This window comes from Elephantulus edwardii, unplaced genomic scaffold (genome assembly GCF_000299155.1).
Source record: "Elephantulus edwardii isolate Elephantulus edwardi_28Jun2011 unplaced genomic scaffold, EleEdw1.0 scaffold00052, whole genome shotgun sequence".
Lineage (NCBI taxonomy): Eukaryota > Metazoa > Chordata > Mammalia > Macroscelidea > Macroscelididae > Elephantulus > Elephantulus edwardii.
Window position 1 is genome coordinate 3,915,447 of NW_006399802.1, and position 22,984 is coordinate 3,938,430.

At 42.6% G+C, this 22,984-nt stretch overlaps 1 protein-coding gene across 1 annotated transcript; it reads left to right on the plus strand.

Moving 5' to 3' along the window:
* The first annotated feature begins 1,459 nt into the window (after positions 1-1,459).
* On the plus strand, positions 1,460-22,547 carry ANP32B (acidic (leucine-rich) nuclear phosphoprotein 32 family, member B). The gene is made up of 7 exons (XM_006886871.1): positions 1,460-1,507; positions 10,507-10,656; positions 13,477-13,599; positions 18,652-18,841; positions 21,092-21,195; positions 21,938-22,007; positions 22,480-22,547. The coding sequence occupies exons 1-7, from the start codon at positions 1,460-1,462 to the stop codon at positions 22,545-22,547; spliced, it is 753 nt and encodes a 250-aa protein (XP_006886933.1).
* Positions 22,548-22,984: the final 437 nt, after the last annotated feature.

Genomic DNA, 22,984 nt, shown 5'->3' on the forward strand with positions numbered 1-22,984 from the left:
CCACTCTCTCCATTCTCCCTGTCACTGATAGGCTGAGACTAACATTTCAAATACAACAGATGTCTGGAAACCACACTGGAAACCACATTGGAAAAATTTCCCATAATCCTAATAAAAAGTTTCTTTTACTTTGAAATTTTTAATTCATTTACTACATTGAAACTGATTGAGAGGTAAGTCATTTATAAATAATTTAGGTAAAAGAAGAAAGGATTAATTATAAATGTCCTAAGAAAAGTCTTTAGGTTCATGCACAGAATCTCAAGGTTTTCTCTTAAAAATGGTTCTTTGGTGTTTCCTATTTACTTAAACCGAGTATGTTGGTCCCAGTGGTCTGCAAACATCTTCAACCCCAAGCTGATACTCTAATCTGCGTCCCGGGAGCCAGACCCCACTACAAAATCTGACCCCCAAGGTTGCCTCTAATCTGAGACCACCAAGAATGTACACACTTCAGAGGGGAGCCCTAAGGAATGAAATAAAGGTCTTAGGGGAAACTCTGCGGCGCTACTACAAATGCTAATTATTACTTCCAATGCTAGCTTAAATTTTTAAAATGTTACAAAACCGAAGACGATTCTCCCCAAGACCCGGCCGCGAAGCTCCAAGCGGCCGGCAGCGCCGTGTGTCGAGTCAGCGCCATGCGGTCCAACGGGGGCCAGCGGAATTCGGCCCCGACGGTCGTCCTCGGCAGCACTTCTGACAGCAAACACAGAGTGGGGTTCAGGCAGTTTGGAAGAGCAGCAGTGAACCCGAAAGCCCCAGCTGCAAGTTCTCCACCACTCCCGTCTTGGCGGGCCCGGGGAATTAGGGTGGGCGAGAGTTAACCCACGCGGCGGCCAGACTGTAAGACCTCCCCCTACCCCCGAAGCGGGCCTGGGACCCGCCTTCCGCCCGCGGCAAGGTGGGCTCGAAGGTCTCGGAGCCGCGGTGGGCGGGGAGGCCCCGCAACGAGGTCTTACATCAGCCGCCCCACGTGCAAGCCCAGCGAGGGAGGGCCGCGCGTCTGACCCCGGGGCTGCGCCTTCGTCCCGCCGCCACCGCCCCTCCCGCCGCACTTCCCCGCCCCGTCCTTGGTGCAGCAGCCTCTGCCGGGTAGAGCAGCGCCGCGCGGGACCGAGTGGAGACGAGCATCCGCCCGCGCCGCGTCGCCGGTTTAAGCGCAGTGCGGGCCCGCGGCCGGGGGCGGCGGTAGTGAGACCAGAGCTGCGCGCTCCAGCCCCCCTTTTCCCTCCATGGTTTCTCTCCGCTCCCGTGAGTAACTTGGCTCCAGGGGCTCCGCTCGCTCGCCCGCCCGCCCGCCGCACGCCGCCCAGGACCGCGCCGCCGGCCTCCGCCGCCAGCACCCCGCTTCCGACGGTCTTCGCTGCGCAGGCCGGACGCCTCTCCCCCCTCCGCCCCCTCCGCCCCCGCCGCGGAAAGTAAAGTTTGAAGAGAGGGGGGAAGAGAGAGGGGCACCATGGAGAGAAGGATCCACTTGGAGCTGAGGAACCAGACCCCGGCAGCTGTAAGCAGAGCCCCTGCGGGCGCCCTCTCCCCTCAATGACTTGCATGTTATGGTGGCCACCTGCGGGGTTGGGGCCACGGCTTGGCCAGCGCCGGCGCGGGGAAGGGCGCAGCTCGCGGGCTCGGGCAGGGAAGGCGGGAGGGCGCGGAGGGGGGAGCTCAACGCGCGAGGATTTAACTCTTTGGCGCCCGCGGGCCCCCGCGGCCGCCCCGGGAAGGCCATGGGGTAGAGGGGAGGAAGCAAACTTTGAGCTCGTCGCCCGCCGAAGTCCTTTCCCGGAGGGAGCGCGTGTGCGTGTGGCCGGCGGCGAGGGAGGGAGGCGGGGGTTGTGTAACACTGGGAGCCATGTTTGCAGCCTCCCCGGGATGCGCGACCGGGCGGAGGCCGGGCCCGCTGGGGAAGCCGCGCGGCTGGCTCGGGTCCTCCGCGGGCCCGCCGGACCTCCACGCGCCCCGGGGCCGACCGGAGAGAGCGGGGCGCGAGCAGGGCGGGGGCAGCCCCGGTCCAGCCCCGTGGTCGGCGCTGGCCTGGCAAGAGTGCAGGGCTTGCAGGGTGAAGGTGGTTGTGGGGCTACTTTTCCCCTTTTTGAGGGACACCAGGAGCCCCCGCGGACCTTGGGGGGCTCGGGCGGGCGCGGCCTGGCGCACGCGGTGCGGGGGAGGGGCGGGCCCGGGCGGCGACGGCGGTGGCGCAACCGCCTCCCCTTCCCGGGCCAAGTTTGAAAAAAAGGACGTAGTTCCCGCCATTTTTCAAGCCTAAAAATAAAACTTTGTTCCCCTTTTCTCGGTCTCGCTCCGCTCCCGTGCACCGGGCCGGCCTCCCGTGGCGGGTTCGAGCGGCCGGCCCGGGCCCGCCGTGGTGGCGCGGTGGCCTCGCCCTCCCCCCACGCCGCTGCGGCCGAGCCCGGGGGCCCCTGCCCAGAGAGGCTGGCCCCTCGGTGTGGGCGGGCGGCCGTTTCTCGCGCCAGCCGGGGCGCGCCACAGGCAGACACAGCGCCATGTTGGCGGGCGCTCGTCTTCCTCCGCCGGGTGAACCGGCTCGCAGGCCTGGCCCGGTCGCCGTGCCCGCGCGTCCCCGGCGTCGGCTCTGCCGTCGCTCCACGGGCCCAGACGGCGGTTTATTTTTCCGCCCGCGCCGCCCCGGCTTGGCTCACGCTAGCAGGAGGCGCGCGCTTCGGCCGCCGCCGACTCATCGCCTCTTGGGCGCGCGGCCGCCCCCTCCCCCTCTTCTTAAAAGGGCAACGCCTGGCGACCGGCTCGGCCCGGGGCCTGGCGCGCTGGGGGTCCGCGTGAGCCTTCCGCTGGGCTCCGCGGGCCGAGCGGCCTCTGCTCCCGCACGTGCTCGAGGGCGACCCGGGGTGGCACACCGTGCGTCCTGCGGCTTGTGGGCGCCGGCGTGGGGCCGGGGCAGCCGCATGTGCTCCGGCCAGGCCTTTAAGAGTCTCATCTTCCCACTGGGGCCCTTCCTCTGAAATCGGGAGGCTTCCCGCCTCCGCCCGAGTGCCCGACGGGCGCGTGCAGGGCCCTGTTTCCCGCGCCCCCGCCAGCACCCCGTCCTCGGGTGAGTGGCCTTCTCTGGTCGGAGCCATGCCCTGGAGGTGCTTTTACTCCGTCCCTGTCGTCTCGGGGACTCAAGAAGTTGTGCTTAACTAGTACGGAACTTGTGGGAATCCGGGCGCCAGGGTTTACCAGGTGTGCACGAGACTTTGTGTGCTTTGCACCCCGGTTAGGAGGTCACCCCGAAATGAGATTCGCGGCGTAGGCTCCCTGAAGACGTGAGAGTGGGCATGTCGGTCGGCTGCCCCGGGTTGAAGAGGAAGGTTTGACCCAGCCCCGCCGTCAGACATTTTGTGTTCACCATGTGCTGGGTCAGGTTCCCCTGTTGATGTGTTCTCACCTGGAGGCCTGAATTCCAGACCTTTACTGTCGTGCAGTTACCGATAAACACAATGTGAAAGAATGACATTGACCTAAAACTCACCAGCCTCCCAAATGTAAGAATTAAAATCGTTTTTGAAGCTCAGTTAACTGTTACGGAGCCCAGTGAGAGTGAAGTCCAGCTGGCCAGGTGTTGCCGGCGTGTGGAGTTGTCCTCGTGCATGAAATAAGTAAAATGTTAAGCTTTAAAAATACGTGGGAATTTTTCACATAATCAACTTGGGCCTCACCTTCCCCAGAGCAGGCCAGACCGATGCGACTTTTTAAAGGCATCAAAATGAAATAGAACGTAAAGGTCCGGTTGTTGGTCACACTAGTAACAGCTAAGGGTTCGAACACTCCATGTGGCTGGTGACTTGGGTACTGAACAGCACTGGCCTGGAGGACACACTCAGATCTCATTGCCGCCTTGAGTGACCACACGAGTTAGACATCTGAGTGCCGGGACTCCTGGGCCCATCACCTGGAAACCAATGGGACCCCTGCTGCTCAAGGACAGTCATAAAGGCTTCAGGAAAGTGCTTAGGTTTGGGGGTGCTAGCCAGGATTGAGGAAGACTCCTAAGGGCTCTCCAAGGGTTAAGGTGCTCAGCTGAGAGAGAAAAAAATTCACTCCAAAAAAACCAAACTCACTCTACGGGGGAAATAAAAGTTCTTTAAAAAATATTAATTTCAAAAGAAATACACACATTATGTGTGAGAAGAATTTTATACAAAGACAACACATGTTCTTTAAAATACATGAAGAGTTCCAGGATGAGGGCTTTTAAATCCAATTCGGCTAGAAACGTGGTTCCTTTTGTATGCTATGTGGATCTTCACCTGGCAGCCTGAAGTTGTAAACGGTCGTATTTATCGACGCCAATAACTTGTTCTCTCAAGACCCTTTGCCATTCGTAAATCTCAAAGAGTCAAAAGAATATTGATAATGGTCTTTATTTGAAATAAAATGTTTAAAATACAAGAATACTAGAATATTTCGTGAATATTGGAGTGAGGATATCATGTAATCTCTGGAAAACTTCAGTGTGTACTTAAGGAAATAGACAAAAGTAATTATGCAGCGTTATAAAAATATGTTTGACCTCGTGAACTCGCAGAGAAGAGTCCACCATTGGACTCACTGCAGTTAAAATTGTCGAAGTGTAGTTTTTCTGACTTAATTGGGCAACTGGCCCAAATCAGGAACCAGTGAGAGAAAAGGCTTGGCTTCTGGGTGCAAACTCCTACCATTTGGAAAATTAGGAAGGCGGCTTTTTCTCTTGAATAGATGGTGATAGGGAGCTCTGGTGGCCTAGTGGTGAGAAACTGCACTGCAATCCCCAAGCCACGTGGTTCAAATCTGCCATCTGCTCAGTGGAAAGAGGATGGGCAGCCTCCCTCCCCTCATGCTTTATTGCCTCTGAAAACCTGGAGGATCATTTATGGGTCGGTTCTGACTCAGCAGTACACAGCAATACTGTTAACAGATGGATGGTCATATATATATATATATCTTCATCCCCCAATTAACCTTAATGGTTTTAATGTCAGAGATCTAAATAAGGGAAAGTTGGATTGCAAATGTGTGTTTTTAAGAACATGTGATGTGTACGGACTTTTTTGTTTTTAAGTTCAAAGGAGACCCAGGCAACATTTCGTTCTTTGGCCAGTGTCTAGTAGGAACCTGACACATAAAGTAGTGAGTCTTATCGGCCCCCCCCCCAATTTCTGTATCACTACAACCTTGATTCTTAATAATAAGCCTTGGTATAAACTCTTTAAAACCGGCCTGCTTCCAAAAATTAAACCTTGAAAACCTTATGGGGTATACTCTGTTCTGGCACGCAGGATGGATTTATTCCTTGTAAACACAGCTATGTTTATTTTCCATAAGGGGTGCTTATTTCTGAAAAAAAGAAATGGGCAATGGATTAGTTGTGGGGTGGTTTTAGATTTTTACCTCTTAAATACAGAACCACTTTTTCTATAATAACGTGTTCTCAATAGAGAAGATGGCATTTTAAAGTAATCATTACCATTTTAAAACAGACGAGAGTAGGAATTATTTTTATAGGATTGTATATATTGTCACTTCACTGATAGCAAAGTTCTAGAAGTAGGATATCACAAAAATTATTAATAAAGTGAGATAAAGGATGACTTTTCGGTCATGAACTTTAAGTTGCTGTATCAATTTAGAAAAGAATATGTGTTCTTTTAATCCTCCTGTTTCCCCAAACATGTTGCTCTCTCGATTATGAACACATCCCTCTTCTGGGAGCAGAGTTAGCTTTGATACTGACTTTGTAGGAGTTTTTGTTTAGTGATAGAAAGCCAAGCAATTGCTTCCTGTGGTTCACAGTCTGTGCTCGTGGAACACTGATGTGTGCTCTATGCCAGATTGAGACAATTCCTATATTGCCCCCCTCTTCTTTCTTCAGTCCTCATTTACCAAGAGAATTTGTATTTCTCTCACATTAAGTCTTTCTTATTTTTATTCCCCCCTCTAACTTAAGTTTCTATAATAATGTAATTTTAAGCTCAAGCAGTTTATCATTGGTTATGTAAAAACAAATTTTTTCTTTTGTATAAATAATATTTTAATTAAAGGAAAATTTAAGATACAGAAAAGCTCCAAAATAGGGGCCACAATAAGCAAAAAGAAGTCACACACCCTCTTCACTCACTTAGCAAAGTTTAATTTTATTTTTTTTTTTAATGCAACACATCTGTTAACTGATCAGAAATAGGCATATAGGCTGGGTAACTCTCAGTAATATTTAAATTTGTGCATTGATGGTGTTTGGTATTATGAAGCTCACTTTCCCCTGTTCATGCGCACTGAGGGGCAAGGATGGCTTGGTCTGAATGGATGTATGTCGGTCTGTCTCTTCTCTGTAGTGCTGCTGGTGAAGGTGTGGCTCTTCCCCAAAAACCTGTAGGTTTGGACTTGTTTGTTTCATCTCTATTCCCATATCTACAGCAGCCTTTTTTTTTTTTTAAATTTTTTTTAACAGGTTTTGTATTTCCATTCATTCATTCATTGGCGCAATTTTCTCCCTGCCCACCCCTCCCCAAGAGACAGCCTATTTTTCAATAAGCCCAGTGTGTCATCCTCCATCGTCTTCTGGCTGCCCCAGAGAAGTCCAGTATCACTGTGACTTAGCTCTTTCCCACTGCTTAGCCGCTTTAGAATGCTTAATTCTAACGAAAATAATTGATAAGTCAAAATTATTTCAAAATCCTTAATACTTCCCTATCCCCGCCCTACCCTGCTCTCATCCAGTGGCAGAAACAACTGTTGAAAATGAGGAAGGTCACCCAACTAGTTTGGTAGAATTGATCTTTTTTTTTTTTTTTTTCAGAGAAGTTTTGAGAGCTTGAAACAGGAACAAATTGGGGAAAGGATAAGAGGAAAGAAATAACTTCTCTCTCTTCTATGGTTGTGAAAATCCCTTCCCCCTTTGTCTCTCCTTCACCTAGTAAATTCTAATTGCTCATAACCTAAAAGAGAACCTTATAGGCATTTAGATACTGGTTTAAAACTTAGTAAACACTATTCTAAAGAAACAAATGTTATGCAAAAATATCAAGTCTTAAGAATTAGGTCTCAAAGCTCACTATATAATACAGGTTCATCAATAAGAAAATAGAAAAACAGTACCACTTTGTTTGGAGATGATAGAAAACAGAAACTAGACTTAAATAGTAATGTGAGTTTTTCTTTTATTTTGTGTTTACCTTAAATTCAATTTGAGATGAAGCTTGGGCCTAAGGTCAAGTCATGTCTTCACATAGGAATTTAGCTAACTCTGTATTAGATTAGCTATCTTCCTAAATTGTAACTAAAATACAAAGGTAACTGCCTCACTTTTTTTCTTTGTTGACAGTAACCTTGGAGAACTTGGGACTCTCCTTGATCAAAAGCTTGGGCATATTCTGGGAGTAGAGCAGGAAGTGGTGATAGTCCCAGACTATCACCTATTACTGGATCCTCTCATATGTGTCTCAGAGGGGAAAGAACATCTGGCTCTCTTCACTCTTAGGAAAGAATGGATGGCAAGAAGAATTGGGTCGTTTTTTCTCAAATACTACCTCTCTGAAAGCTGCTGACACAGGCTGTCCAGACCTGCCATCCTTGGCAAAACCCCAAATGAAACCTTCTCATGGTCTCTACTTTATGTTCAGGGGTAACATTTCTGCTTGTGGTGATGTCCCAGGTCTACTCGGTGTATTTTTATTTTGCTTCCTACTTGTGGATAAAAGAAAGTTAAACATGCTTCCCAATTTCTCCAAATTATAAGCTTGACTCCACCCATCTTCCATACCCAGCAACTAAACCTGCATATTTGAACCAACTGGAGATTTTCTCCCTCAATTTCTTATTCATTGCTAATGACTACTGCTGCTTGGTTCGGCATACATGTTGTAACCCCATTAGAATCTGCTGTGATAGTTTTTCATGATCTTTTGCATAGGTTAAAGTGGGATTTTGCAAGTTGAGAGATATTTGAGAGGTGATTACACTGGGAGGCAGAAGCAATATGTTGTTATATACCATCCAGTTGGAACAGACTTCATAGCTTACCCTCAAGCTGGTTTTTAGAGGTAGTAAGTAAACTGCACGGAGATTGCCCTTCTCTTGCAGAGCAGCTGGTGGATGCAGACCTTGTGCTTTTGGGTTGGCAGCATAAGTTCTTAGCAGGTAAAAATGTAGACTTGGAAAGCATCCTGAAACTAGGGCTTCCAGAGAGCAGAGAAGGTAGTGAGAAATGGTGACATAGTGGAAAGCATGTTCTTGTGTTATAGGTGTCCCTGACTCTCCAGAAGTCTCCTCTCAAAAGGTAGTGGGAACAGAGAAAAAGAAGTACTCGTTCCATGAATGATAGCAGTTACTAGAGCAACATTAGAGTTAACGGGGGAGGAGGAGAAACGCACTCTCAGTAGATAAGGCCTTGCTTCTTTCAGAACTATCAGTATCTCCCTCCCTGGTACATGTGTGGCTATTTAATACATGTGGATTTGCTGCTCTGAAGTCTTTGTTGTGGAACTTTGAAAATGGCCATTTGCATCATTTTGAGTAAAACTATTAATGGTTTTCTTTTACTTGAATCCACAGTCTGTGCCCTTGGAAGCAGCAGTTAGGAAATTCCATCAATTTATTGCACTGGGTCGTGCTCAGACTCAAAGGCAATCAACAACAACCCAAGCTGTGGTATTTTCAGTTGCTTCCTATACTTGTCTAAGTTGGGCAACAAATAAGGAGGACCCAAGAAAAATATCCATGCCTTTGAATTGTGTTGATGGATGATAATTGTATGAACTATAGACTGCCTGGGGAATAGACAAGTCTGTCTTGGAAGATGTGAAGCCACTTAGAAAAAGTGGAGGGTTAGTGAAAGAGAAGGTGGTCCTTAGCAAGGTGGATTGATGCAGAGATTTTGAGGATGACACTGGATCAGGCAGTGTTTTGGCCTATGGTGTGTAGCGTCATTATGAGTCAGAGCTTAACAACAAAGTAGATCAAAGTATGTTAAAAAGTTGTAAGCCTCAGAACAAGCATGATAGTATAAGATCATTTATGGTAGATAGTCACTAGATCTGCACAGTAAACTATTAAAATGATTCATATTTAAAATTTGCAAAATTCTTTTTGACTCAGAACAACGTGTGCCCCAGATTTTTAATTCCGAATATCAAGACACCACCACCAGAACAGGAAATCATGTACTGAAAAAAAGGAAATTAAAATCTAACCGTCCTCCTAGAGATCATTCTCTTACATTATACAAATTTAAGTCTTTTGCATCCTTTTTTTTAAAAAAAAAATTTTACTCTGTGTGTGTGCACGCACGTGTGTATACTGTCAAATCGGATCTGACTGTATGGGAGGGGATTGCCCCTCCTTCTCCAACAGAGCATCTTGCAGTGCAGCTTTTTGCTACTAGGCCACCAGATCTCTCCTGGTCTTTTGCATCTTAATTCCTTCCCAGAGTCAAAATAAATTGAGTAAAAATTAAAATCAAATGTGGGAAATCTGTTAATACAGATTTTAGCTTAAATCTCCTAGTGATCTTGATGGGAAAAATAAAGCTTTCCTCTTTGTGGTCATCTCTCCTTGGCCACACCATGGGGTGGATGAAATGATACCTTCACTCTGCAGTTTTACTAAATACCTTCCGTTGGAGACAAGGCTAGGGAAAAGAAATAAAGGGGAGGCTTGTATTTGAGTTGTGGTACTAGAGGAGAGTATTGAATATACCATGGACTGCTAGGAGAACAGAAAGGTTCGACCTGGAGAGGGTGAAACCAGGCTACTCCTGGGAGGCAAGGATTTTGAAGCTCCATCTGACATACTTTAGGCAAGTTGCAGGGAGGGACCTTGGAGAGGGGCGTCATGCCTGGAAGGACCAAGGGACAGTGCAAGAGAGGAAGACCTGGATGAGATGGATTGACTCTGACTAGGGAGATAGGGGTGGTATATCAGTGACAATGAGGTTTCCCTCGAGATAGAGCAGGGTTCTGAGATGTTGTATGTAGGGTCGCTGTGTGTCGCAGGCGACTTGATGACACATACCAATTGCATATATACCTTCAGTGTTTGTTTGCCAGCTGCTTCCATTTTGCCAAAAACAGGCATAGTAGTACTTAATGGAAGTGGAAAGGATTGGCAAACAAACTTAGAAAATGTCTTATTTGCATAAAAATATAAGGGTATACTTTGTTCACATCTTAGATTGTTATGTACTGAACCAAATTTATGGCTGACTCTCCAGTGGGTTTTTCGAGAAGTAGTAGTAGTACATCGTGCAAGAGGAGATTGCCTAACTTTCTTCCATGGAGCACCTGGCTGGTGGATTTGAACTGGGAAACTTTGGGTTGACAGCTCAAATCTTTATACTGAGTAACAGTCTATCTTTAAGATGCATGCGTGTAAGGATAAGGATATTGCTTCTAAAGACTTAGTCCTTTCTTTTATAAAACTGATTTGAGTCAGAAATTTAACTATATTTATTTGTTGTGGGAATTTTATCCTGTGTTTTTTGAAGGCTTCTTCCCTCTCCCCTTTTGTCATTTACAGGTCCGAGAACTTGTTCTGGACAACTGCAAGTCAAATGATGGAAAAATTGAGGGTTTAACAGCTGAATTTGTGAACTTAGAGTTCCTCAGTTTAATAAATGTAGGCTTGATTTCATTTTCAAATCTTCCCAAATTACCGAAATTGAAAAAGGTAAGTGGTTTTTCTTTTAACAGTAAAGAATTATCCCAAGAAAGAAAAGAATATGATTTTACCTGTTAAGTACAATAGAAAGCACATGGCCTGTGGAACTGAGCAGGTCTGGGGTTGAATTCCAGGTCTATCTTTTCCTTGATGAATGATCTTCTGCAGGTTACTTATCTCTCTAAGGCTCAATTTCTTAACCCATAAAATCTAATGATACCACCTAACCTTGCAGGACTGGTGTGTATTTAGAAATGATGTATAGTATAAATAGAGGTTACGGAGGATAATTTGTGAGTACTGTTAACTAGATTTTATTCCTTGTACACTTTGAGTCGAGTGACCTCATTCTTCAGGTTTTACTTCTGTTAAGAATAAATTTTAGTAAGGATTTTCACATTTACTGTCTAAAATAATTCAAACCTGTTGTGTAGTTCTTGAAGATTAGAGGGTTTGAAATGTGTTAGTACTGACTAGAGGAATGAACTCTAAAGAAGCTACAATATTTTCCTGTCCAAGTGGGTGACCTGTTCTACGCTCTTCTAAACTCCCTTCTGAAAAGATAAACCACTTAAGAAAAATACTTTTTTCTCTTGTCCTTGCACATTACCTGTCACAGAACCCATTAATTTCAGAGCTAGTCTAAACTTATTTTATGGATACATAAAAGCATGCACACTGCTTGTTTTTTAAAAAGGAAGTTAAGTTTCTAACAGAATCCTGCCATATTTTCCCTGTTCCCTTCCAGTTATCATTGCATTTTACAGTTTTCACATTACATTCTACAATTTTGAGCCTTCAAGTTTTGCTTTCACAGAACTAAGAATAATGTGTTCAAAGTTCTCCTTTAATCAGTTACTTTACAGATCTACCGAGGTGAGAGCAGAGAGACCTATAAATCATACGTAAATATTCTTACAGGTAATACAGGCTGAATTTTCTTCCTGACCAACACAGACTATTTTTAAAAAGTGATAAGCAAGTATCATTTGTTTCCAAAATACACAGATTCATCTCATCATACATATTCTAGTAAGTCAGTGGATGGATCGATTTTGACATTTCTACTTTCTAAGATATTAATGCACAGTGAATATTCTATAGATAAATATATATTTTAAGCTAAAGTAGCTTTATTAAAGGGATTCCTGAGTGGGATTCCTTGTTCTGCAGAGAGAGAAACAGGCAGAGGGACAGACCAGGGAAATAACCACTGGATAATTTTTTTTATTATTTTTATTATTATTATTAATCTGGATAATATTGTAATCAACCTAGAGAAGTGATTGTTTTATAAGAACAAGACTTCACTCATCTCTGTTACTCTTAAAAGTCCTGTGCATTCGTACATACTTTTTATTTTGATTTACTAAAATCATAATTACATTGCTACTTGAATCTTAAAGTCTAGAGTGTCATTTGATATTTAAAGGGAATGTCCCATTGGGTGTTTTTCTGAAATATTCCATATTTGTAACAAAAGTTCCGCTGCTTTCTATTATGTACTGCATTTCACTGGGTGGTGCCAAAGACTTAATTATAAGACATTTTCCTACTATTACAGGTCCATAATGTAGCTGGGGAAGGTTTAAAGTCCTCAAAAGGGAGCTTATCTGGTTTTCTGTTTTTAAGTCTACCAACTGTAAAGTCCATGTTGTCTTGAAAGATTTATATGCTGTCTTGTATAGTTCATTTCCTTCATCTGTAAATGGAAGTAATTACCCTACTCGTTCTGGAGACGTGTATTGTTTTTGTTGTATACCATCAAGTTGAAACTATCCCATAGCTGTTTCTCTGGTGGGTTTTCAGGGGCAGTAAATCATGTGGGAGGACAGCTTGCCCATTTTTCTCTTGTGGAGCAGCTGGTAAGATTTAGACTACCCACCTCTGGGGTGATAGTGCAGTTCTTTACCAGTAAGCTCCAGAGCTCCCTGGATTTGTGAGATCATATGAATTAGTGTATTTCTAGTACTTCCAACTATTCTTGGCACTTGAGTATTAAAGCAGGATCACTGTTACTGAATTGAAACTGTCTGGAATACTCTGTACCTGTGTTTTCTCATCAGCAAAATCGAGAGCTTGAGTTAGATGCTCCTCACAGGGCTTTCCAGTCTCCAGTTTCTTTTACTCTACTCTTTGGTGAAGACTCATCCCTTTGTTGGCACACCTGTTGCCCCTGCTATTTGACCTGCAGCTAAGAAATTAGAGTAGGTCCTCATAAAAACTAGTGCCAAGTTTATACAAGTAGCCTCCAGGGAGCTGATTTCGTCAACCCTAAGGCAGTTGCCCCAGTCCTCCTGCAATCCTTGAGCTGCAAGAAGGGTTTCTGAGGTGTGGCCTATCACTGCAGACCTCAGACATTGGGGGCTTCCAGGTGTAGAACTCCCCATTGTAACAACACAGCTAAAAGCTGGTTAGATTTCAAGTAGGCACTGCAAGCTTTGCTTGGCACCCAGAATAAGCTGCTCAGAATGCACGGGCCATTTACACTTCCTGGCAGGGATGGTGTATTACAACTTCTTAAAGAATTCCTACTTGTGTTGCCCTACTTTTTAGGTTAGAAAATGTATTCACTGATGATAGAGGCCACTTCTCAAGCAAACTTATTCTTAGCATCTGGTTAAGAAAACATAACACTCCTTACCTTGTCACGCCTATTCCTTTCCTTACTCAGAGTTGCTGGAATTTGTGAACTATTTATTTGGATTTAGTCAAACAAGATGAATACATGCCCTAATAGAAATAGTCAGATCATCTTGATTAACAGTTTGAGAATAGTATCAGCTATTTATGGGGTGTGTGTGGTGTGGTGTGCATTTTCTCTTGCAGCTTGAGCTCAGTGAAAATAGAATCTTTGGAGGTCTGGACATGTTAGCAGAAAAACTTCCAAACCTCACGCACCTAAACTTGAGTGGAAATAAACTGAAGGATATCAGCACCTTGGAGCCCTTGGTAAGTAAATGCCATCATTCCAGAACCAAAACGTATTTATTGGTCATTTTCATTTTCATATTTCTTTTATAATAGGGGAAACTATTGGGGATAATAACTTAAAAATGTGGTGGTGTAGTTTCGTATGTGTTTGTCTTTATACTATTGTGAGTGTGTGTGTGTGTACACATGTATGCAAAGGGGTTTAGTTTTAAAGAGTAAGGACTCTGGTTGCTTTGTTCTCTTTGTCTAATGTTGAGGTGGCTCCTTCCTCTGGGGAAATTTTAGCATTATTGCTTTTGTTTCTGATTCCTATTATGACTACCGCCTTAGGCATCTTGAGTTATCCCCAAACTGACCAAGTCATTCTGTACTTTAACAGTACAAACTTTATACTGGGTCTGTGTGTGAAATGTAGATTAAATAATCCAAGGGCAGCATCAGTTAACTTTTAGATCTGCTAATTGATTATCTAGCTAGTCACTATGTCCTAAAGTTTTTCATAGAAATTCCTAAACGACTCCCCAGTTTCAAGTCTCCTTTGATTATATATGTACTGTGTGACCTTGGGCAAGCTGCCTCTTCTCTCTTGCCTCAGTTTCCTTATGTATGAAGCAGTGAGAATACTCTGCCTGCCTTTCTTTGTGTAGGGATTCTGAGATAAAGCAGTCAGTTTACCGTGGCTTATAAATTGAGAAGCTCTACTAATGTGATTGCAGTCCCTGTAGAAATTGTAGTGGCCAAAAAAGAGCTTCCAAAGACAGGAACAAGTGTGACCAATTTAATGCAGGATTTGGGGCCATGCATCAGGCTGTGATGTTTGCTAACCACTTGGAAATCCCATAAATCCAAGATTATGAAATTATTAGTTTTTCCCTGGTAACAAATTCTAATCTAGTAAAGCTGATGGGGATCAAACTTACATACTACACAAAGGCCTATAGATTCTTTGTGTATTTTGTTTTTACTGATGATTAAAATATTTTGGTTCATTATTAAAGAGAACTATGCCGAAGATAGGCACTGTCTTTCAGGATCCAGAAAAGCAGAACTTGAAAAGATAAGGTATACACCTCTGCTGTCTCTTCTGATGTCACAAATGAAAATACTTGGATTAACATCATTTTTTAAAAATACTCTAATGATGTTTCATGGGGAGAAAGATTGTGATATCTAGATTTCCTGTCTAGTCAAGATTCTGCCCCTAATTAGATGTAATTCCCTTTTATAGAATTGCTTTAATTGTGCGTTAAGTGAACTGTAGTTGTTGATTGCCTTCCAGTAAAGCACAACTCATAGTAACCCTATGGAAAAAAAGGCCTGAAGCCCCTCTACAACTGTCGACATTTATCAAAGTTCACAGTTTCCGGAGGCATGATATTTAGGCAGTGGATGTCACTCCTGCATAGGAGCTCATATTTCTTGTAAATGCTGAGAACCTATTTCTTTCTTACCCTCATGCCTTGAAATTTGCTACCCCCCCCTTTTTCCTCAGTCTTAATGCTTCCTCATATCTATTAAATTCTTCCAAACAAAACATTTCCAAAGCTTAAACATAATATTTATGAAATTTTGCATTTTTCAGATATTTTTACACTCGTCAGTTGTATCCTTATAACTATAGTCAAAATGAGTACACATTTTAGAGATGAGGAAATTTGAGTTTAAGTTACTTATAGATCACAGAATAAAAATGAGAATTCAAATCCAAGTTCATGGTTCTTTCCACCGTTCTTCTCTAAATTGATTCCATAATCATTATTGTACAAAGCTGGAATCCCAGCAGGAGCACTAGATTGCCTGTTGGCTGCTTTCTTGAAAGATCTTTGTGTGTTACACTAACCCTTTACTTATTTGCTAGTATAAGCCTGTTCATTCTTGGTCACTGTGAACATGTTGCTGTTATGTATCATCTAGTCAGAACAAACCTCTGAGTTTTCAGAGGCTGTAAATGGAATGAGATTGCCCATCTTCCTCTGAGGAGCAGCTAGTAGATTCAAACCACATGCCTTTAGATTGACAGTGCAGGTGCTTACCACCAGGCCACAAGAACTCCCTTTGAGCATAGGAACCCCTTTCTAGAGCAAAGTATTAAGCATATTTTCCATCTTAGATCGTTAACTGTTGTTGCCTTAAATAGCAACCTGAGACCTCTTTGATATTTCATTCAGAGTATTTTGCCAGTGTCCTGGCACACAGGCAAAGCAGAAAGAAGCAAATGTTGTATGGGAGTTGTTCACATGCGGTGGTTCTTAACTTTGCCCTTGGCCAGTGCTGTATGATAAACAAAAGTCTTCATCAGCATGGTGAAAGATGGAGAATGTGCCTTGCACCGGACACTAATTAGAGTAATTTTCCAGACATGTTTACAAAGCAGATAGAAATTGTATGATCCTGTTCTTACAGATGTGGAAGCTGAGGCTTAAGGGAAACTGACCCCTTGTCCAGGGTCACACATTCAGCTAACCAGTGGCAGAGCCCACTGTGCTTCATAGGTCTCTCTGGGAAAAGCCTGCCTTCTGCCGTTTTGCTGTACTTGGTATTCTGATTCCCCGAGGGTGCTAAGCTCCTGAAGTTCTAACGTGGGAATAAAAGAAGGCTGTAGAAGGTGAAAGAGGGAAATGTTGGGTCCATTATGACTTCTAAAGTGTACTTATGTGGGCAGACACCATCCTCATCCTCATTAACCACATACATTTTGAACACCGTCTACTTTGAGGCCAGTTCTTAAAGCCAATGCAATGATTGTGAATGCCTCTGCTTGCTACAGGGACATTAATCGAGAGAAAAAGAAGGCATCAATTCAAACTTCCTTGGACACCTTTTTTAAGAGACCTGGGCCATCCAAACCATCCCCCAAAGCCCTTCTAAATTCTAAGAAGGCAAGCAAAATTATTGTTAATAAAATGTTTACTGTTTATTATGGCAACAATATTTACTACAGATTACACTGGGTTCCTCTAAATAGTCTATGTCTAGTGGATTTTGTGCCTGTTAAGCCTCAAAGCACAATTTTACTACTTTAAACAATTCTAGAGTACATTAGTTACTGAGGATTTCCCCCCAACCTGTTGTGAATTATGCTTATTTTCTTATGTTTTCTGGCATACTGTTTGGTATATCTAATGTATTGAGTATATCCTTTAGAAGGAAGATGGTAAAAATCTCATCTTTTCCTCTGGTTTCCTGAATCAGAGCATTAGAAACCTTTATGCTAAAAAAAGTCAGTAAAACTGGAGTGCTATAAAGCATTAGACACAATTAGAGGTGGTGTAAGCATTTTTGTGCATCTTTTCCTGAAAGTAATTTTGACTGGTTTCATTCTATTAAATGAAGGATTTTTAGACCAACTACCTAAATACTTGTGGATCAATCTTAACCAGTGTGGAGTCAGCCTTTCTGAAGAGACTCAAATTCTCAGTGTTTTAACCAGTTGTCTGAAGTGGCACGGGCCTCCAGAGCCTGCCCAGTAAGGAAGTACCTGAAAGTTACAAGGAACACAAGCAACTTGTACAATCACTGGGACCACTTTTCTTGAGAACTCAAGCAGACCTAACAAGCAGTGTGACAATCTCTTCATGAGGAAAGTCAAGATTGTTTAAAGAGTAGGGAACTAGGTGGCAGACTGGAATTGGCCAGCAAATGTAGTCCGCTACCTCTGCTGTAGAGCAAAGCTTCTTGAAATAATATGGTAACTCCAGAAATACACAGGTACTTCAAGTCCTAAAAAATAAAATTTCCTTTTCTTTTCCTGATCCATATTACTATTAAAATAGGTTTAGCTCTATTAATTATTCTTGATAGCTACGTCTTCCTCATGAAACATCAAAAATTTTTAGATGTCAAAAGATGTGGGTTATTTCACTCTTTCTACAGTCTTAAAGAAAACTACACTTTTTCTCTTCATAACCATCATTAAAAATTATAAAGGTAGCTACATGCCCTCTGGGCTTACTGCTTGCTTCTAAAAGGTATAGAATCTATGTACTTGTCATTTTGCTTGTTTAGTAGGCCTGCTGCTCCCTCTTTCTGAAGGTCTGCAGTTGTTTTCTGTTATGGCTTCTTAACTTGTTGTAATGGCACTTCTACTTTTCCATTCTCCTTACTTTCCTTAGTCAAAACTTAATATGCCTGAGATTTAACGTCTAAACACAGAAATGTCTATTTTGGTGACTCAGAATGCTGTCTTGAGTTAAGATACTTTTTTAGACAGATAAGACTGGTTCCAAACAAATGAGATAGGCAACAAAATTTTCAAGGTTTGGTAAAATGAGAAGAATTTTACATGAGTTAAGTCTGGTTTTTAAAGTGCCCATCTTACAAAATAACGTGATATTTCTGTCTTGGAAGTTTCTGCCCTAGATGAGTCTGTCTTTTTACCTAGCCTATATTGATTCCTGCCTCACTAGGAAATACCTGCATCCCCACTCTGTGTTGTATAGTGTTTTTATTTTTTTCTCTTGTAATTTTTTCTTCTGATACTTGTATTTTACATCCCCAAGTAAAACTACAAGCTCTTTGATGTTGACTAAATTATAACCAAACCAAAAACCTTCTGCTTCTGCCATTGAGTTGATGCAAAACTGTAGCGACTGAAGGTGGCAGAGGAGAGCTGCCCCACAGGATCTCCAAGGGAGTGGGACCACAGAAGTGCACTACTTCATCTTTCTCCTGGGGAAGCAGCCACTGCACCACTGAGGCTCTGAAGTATTCCTTAGACTAATTACCCACATTTTAGGAAGCGCATATTTGATATTCAACAAGTACCTAAATAAGGGTAGCTGTTTGATTGTATCATACTCTGAAAAGACCTAGTTTAGATAAAAATTAACATTTGTTCTTAGGCTACAGGGAGGCATAGGGGAAGACATAGTCCCTTTGAAAAATTTAAGAAGGGAGAATTCTGGTTAAAATTAAGTGCTTAAGAATATTGCAGAGGCTTGAAATATTATGCTATGTGCAAACTAAGTGGGTAGCAACTAAAAGCAAAGCTTGGACTTTTAACTATTCAGAAGATGAGTTTGTTGCTTTTTATTCTTTTGGTTAGTTATGCTTTTTGAACCTTTTCTTCAGAAAAAATTGGAGAATCTGAAAAGCCTGGATTTGTTTAACTGTGAGGTTACCAACTTGAATGATTACCGAGAGAGTGTCTTCAAGCTCCTCCCCCAGCTGACCTATCTGGATGGCTATGACCAAGAGGACCAGGAAGCCCCTGACTCGGACGCTGAGGTGGATGGTGTGGACGATGAAGAGGATGAAGAAGGTGAGTGGGCTTGATGTCCAGGACCCCCACCACCACCAAGTTCTGCATTTCAAACTTCCATTCTATTGAATTTAGGAACTAGAACCTGTGCTTGATTTCTTAAACTCCTGGGATATTTGAACCTTAGCAGTGGTTAAAAATAAAAACAGTTTGCAATTAAAACAGTCTTAGGGATTTGGGACCTATATTTCACAGGAGGGGAAGGCCCTCTATAAGGTGGATTGATTCAGTGACTGGGGTAATTGGGATGGGAGTGTCAGAGACAGTGCGATTGGCACAGGACAGAGCAGAGTTTAGGATTGTTGTACATAGGGTCGCTATGAGTCACAAGCGACTCGACAGCACATAACAACAAAAAGTATTGCCTATAACTGATCTCCTTTTGGTGACTGTTTATCCTTTGTCAGCATTCAGCTCTGTGAACACTTCTTCCAAGTATTTCTTGGTGCTGCAGGCTCGATGAGTTAGATGGGTTAGCTCTTGTCACTCTCCTTATCTTGCCTGTGTACTTAGTACTGTGATTACCTCTTAAGCAGAGGCTATCGATCTGGACAGCACACTCAGTGGGCACCAGCATAGGTATTTGGTATGTGTTAGTTTTGTCCAGATACAAATAAAACCATTTTTTGCAATTCTAATGATAGAGTTTAAGTAGGTAATGATTTTAAAGTAATACAAGTTCATTTTACTTCTTATTAATCAGAGGAAAAAATCTATATATAATGTTACTCTTTTTTGTAAATATTTTATCCAAATGTCTATATTCCAGTTATCTTTGAAAATCTTTTTGTATTTTTCTGCCTAAAAGCCTCTTGATTAGCTTGTGTTTCTGAGCACACAGACTTGTTTACCGTGAGTCATTCTTTGTAGAAAAAGTTTTTCACCTCAGAGGCTTAAAGGAAGCAAAGTAATTGGTTTCATGTCAGTCAGCCTGAAGAGAACTTGTTCTCCTAGTATTGCTAAACTTAGAAGTCTTGCTGGTTTTGAGCCATTGTTTTATATTTTCTTTAACAAAAGTAAAGCACAAAAGATAGAAATGGTCAAGAATATGGATAGAGATGAGGAGAAAAGATGAAAATACTTTTTGACATTTGGGTGGAAAGCAGCTATACTCACTACTCTACCACAGACGCCTGGGTGGAATTAAAGTTCTTTAGAAAGCAACCTGAGGTAGGAAGTCATAAAATAGGCAGAGGGAAGAAAAAAAAAATAGGCAGAGGACACCTTGTCTTGTTTGAAGTGTTGTATTGGTCTCTTTCCTGTTATATCTTTTCAGTTGTAAAAACCACTTGTTCTTTATTTTTACTCTAAACAGGATGAATGGCAGTGTGTGCTAGAACCTGTGAAGGACATGCCTTGCAGAGTGATGGGAGTGTGTCAGGCAGGCAGCAAATATGCAACCATTGCTTAGGAGGAAAATAATGCTTGAGGGAGGCATAAGACAGACACAATTCCAGTCCTCTTGATATTTATTGTCTACTAGGAAAAGAAATGTTGACATAACCAAATAATTATATGTATAAACTGTATTGTAATGGAGACTCACCAGGTGCTCGAAGAGCATATAACTTTGATGAAGAGGTCTGGGAAGAATGTCTGAAGAGGTGATATTTAACGGAGACTCAAAGGTTGAGTTCGAGTTAGCCGAGAAGCAAGAGAAGAACATACATAAAAAACTTGAGGCAGCGGAGAGCACAGCAAGCTCTAGGGCCCGAGAGAAGTAAAGTTTTCATATGATGGAGTAGCGACAGGGGTGAAGGCATGGTTGCCTTTCAGTCAGCTTGCCCTTTGGGCCACAGTTTGTTAGCTGTCTCTAGGCTCCTGATCTAGGCAGCTGGCTCTGCAATGGTACTGTTTATCCAAGAGAAGGAGCATAAATTCTCCCGCCCCAACTTTACAGTACCGAAAATTTCAAAGGTAAAAATAATAATAAAATGTATTGCCGTGCTAGCAGTAAGCGTCACCACATTATTGGTTTGTGACTGACCTTTTTATACATACCTACAGTCACTCACTTCCTGTATTTATCAGAAAGTGTTACAGTGTAAAACTATAAACAACTAGGACTCTTGACTTTGTAGAAATCTTAGAGACAAAGTGGCTTAATTGTGGCAATTTCGTGAAAAGCAAATTATGGCATTTTGTGGTCTTCTCTGACATGAGCTCAACTCAACGTGCAACCCACAGCCAACACCTTGGTACTGTGTCCTGTGCGACACCAGGAGTAATTTTGTGTTGGACTGTTTTCAGGAGAGGATGAGGAGGATGAAGAGGATGATTTTTATGAAGAAGAGGATGAAGATGAAGACGAAGATGTAGAAGGTGAAGAAGATGAAGATGAAGTCAGCGGGGAGGTTAGTACAACTCTTTTGCTTGTGATTTGTAATGAAAACAAAAGAGCTTCTGAAGAAATGAATATATTTCATTGAAATGATTATATGGACTAATCATGTCGGTGGTTAGTTTAGCTTTTAGCTCATCTCTCTCTTTCATGACTCGTGATTGCTGAATGCTAGTTAAACAGAGCAGTGCTTGGCCTTCCAAGGTAACTTTTAGTCCCTTTGGGAGGAAGCTGGAGATGAGTGATTAGTAGGAAAACTGATAAATGCTGCTCAACCTACTTAAAGAATTAGGGAACCAAGGTAAGGGAACATGGTCTTACCCCAAAAGAGCATGTAGTCTAGTGTGATACAGACTGTGTGTCTGTCTGTCTCTCTCAGATATGCTTTATTTAAAATGCACATTTTGCTGAAAGTGGGCTGAGGCTTAGATCTCAGCCAGAAGAATCTAATCTTAAATTGAGAGAGCTGTAGGAAGACGGGAGAGTGGTGACTTGACCCTCAAGGAGGTTTGTAAAATCAGAAAATTTTATTCATCCCCTTCAAGTTGGAACCAACTCTCAGCTGACCCTCTGGTAGATGTTCAGAGACTATTATAAGTCACATAGGAGGAAATTTTAAAGTGTATTAAGGAAAAAAAATAAATCATTGTTTTCTCTTTGGTGCATGTTCTTTTTATTTGCAAAGTATGTTTCCTTTGTGCTTCTCAGTGAGGCATAATTGATCTGATAGTGGTGTGCTGTTTCTTTTTCTTTAGGAAGAAGAATTTGGACATGATGGAGAAGTTGATGAAGAAGATGAGGATGAAGATGAAGACGAAGACGAAGGTGGGTCTAATAGCATTAATTTTTTTTCTCTTGCTATAAATAATATGAACCTTTGCCACCCTCACCCATGTTATTATAGTTGTTAGACCTGTATCATTTGAGTTACATCCAAGCTTAAGATTTATGTTTGGAATTTGTTCATAAAGAAGGCTTATAATTGGATCTTTTTGTTTGATACTTGTTGAAAATGTTCTTGGAATAATTAGGTTTCCAAGTACCAATGGGTTTGCTTTGCTTTCTATTTGCCTTATCTTTTTAATTGGCATCTAACAGCTTTCTTGACCATATGAACCATTAAGTTTGTGGCACCATAAGTAATATCTTCAGTAACCTGTTGATCCGACCAAGTGTACATATCTCGCAGCTATCAAAAAAATTCTTTTAACATCTTTCGTGTGTATTTAGTCTGTTAGCATTACTTTGACAGAATGTCATTAAAATTGTCTCAAAGTGGATTTTTGTTACTGTGCAGATGAGGAAGAAAGTGGGAAAGGTGAGAAGAGGAAGAGAGAAACAGATGATGAAGGAGAAGATGATTAAGACCCCAGATGACTCAAAAAAAGAACTGTTCAGTGTTGGTTGGACTGCTCATATGGATTTGGTAGCTGTTTAAAAAAAAAAAATTAAAAGTAGCTGTGATACAAACCCCAGGACACCCACCCACCCAAAGAGCCAAAGAATAGTTCCTGTGACATTCCACCTTCCTGTTTAGTCCCTCTTGGAACTCCACCACCAAGTGTGGGGACTTTGCCCCAACAAAATTGTTAAGCGTTGTTAGGTTTTTTTTGTGTAAGACTTGCTGTAGCGTGGGTAGCTGTGATCGGTGAGTCTCAACCATTCGTGGCTACCAGTTACTCTGAGATTGTAACAGCATTTTTACTTTCTGTACAACAAAGAAGCTTTGTAAATAAAATCTTAACATTTTGGGTCTGTTTTTCATGCTTTGCTTTGCTTCTTTTTTTTTTTTTATGTTAGGA

What these genes read in the sequence shown, in the direction of transcription:
- ANP32B (XM_006886871.1), top strand. Translation starts at nt 1,460, where the DNA reads ATGGAGAGAAGGATCCACTTGGAGCTGAGGAACCAGACCCCGGCAGCT. An exon ending in AATTACCGAAATTGAAAAAG is followed by an intron (nt 10,657 to 13,476) that starts GTAAGTGGTTTT and finishes TTTCTCTTGCAG; the next exon opens with CTTGAGCTCAGTGAAAATAG. An exon ending in AAGATGAAGTCAGCGGGGAG is followed by an intron (nt 21,196 to 21,937) that starts GTTAGTACAACT and finishes CTTTTTCTTTAG; the next exon opens with GAAGAAGAATTTGGACATGA.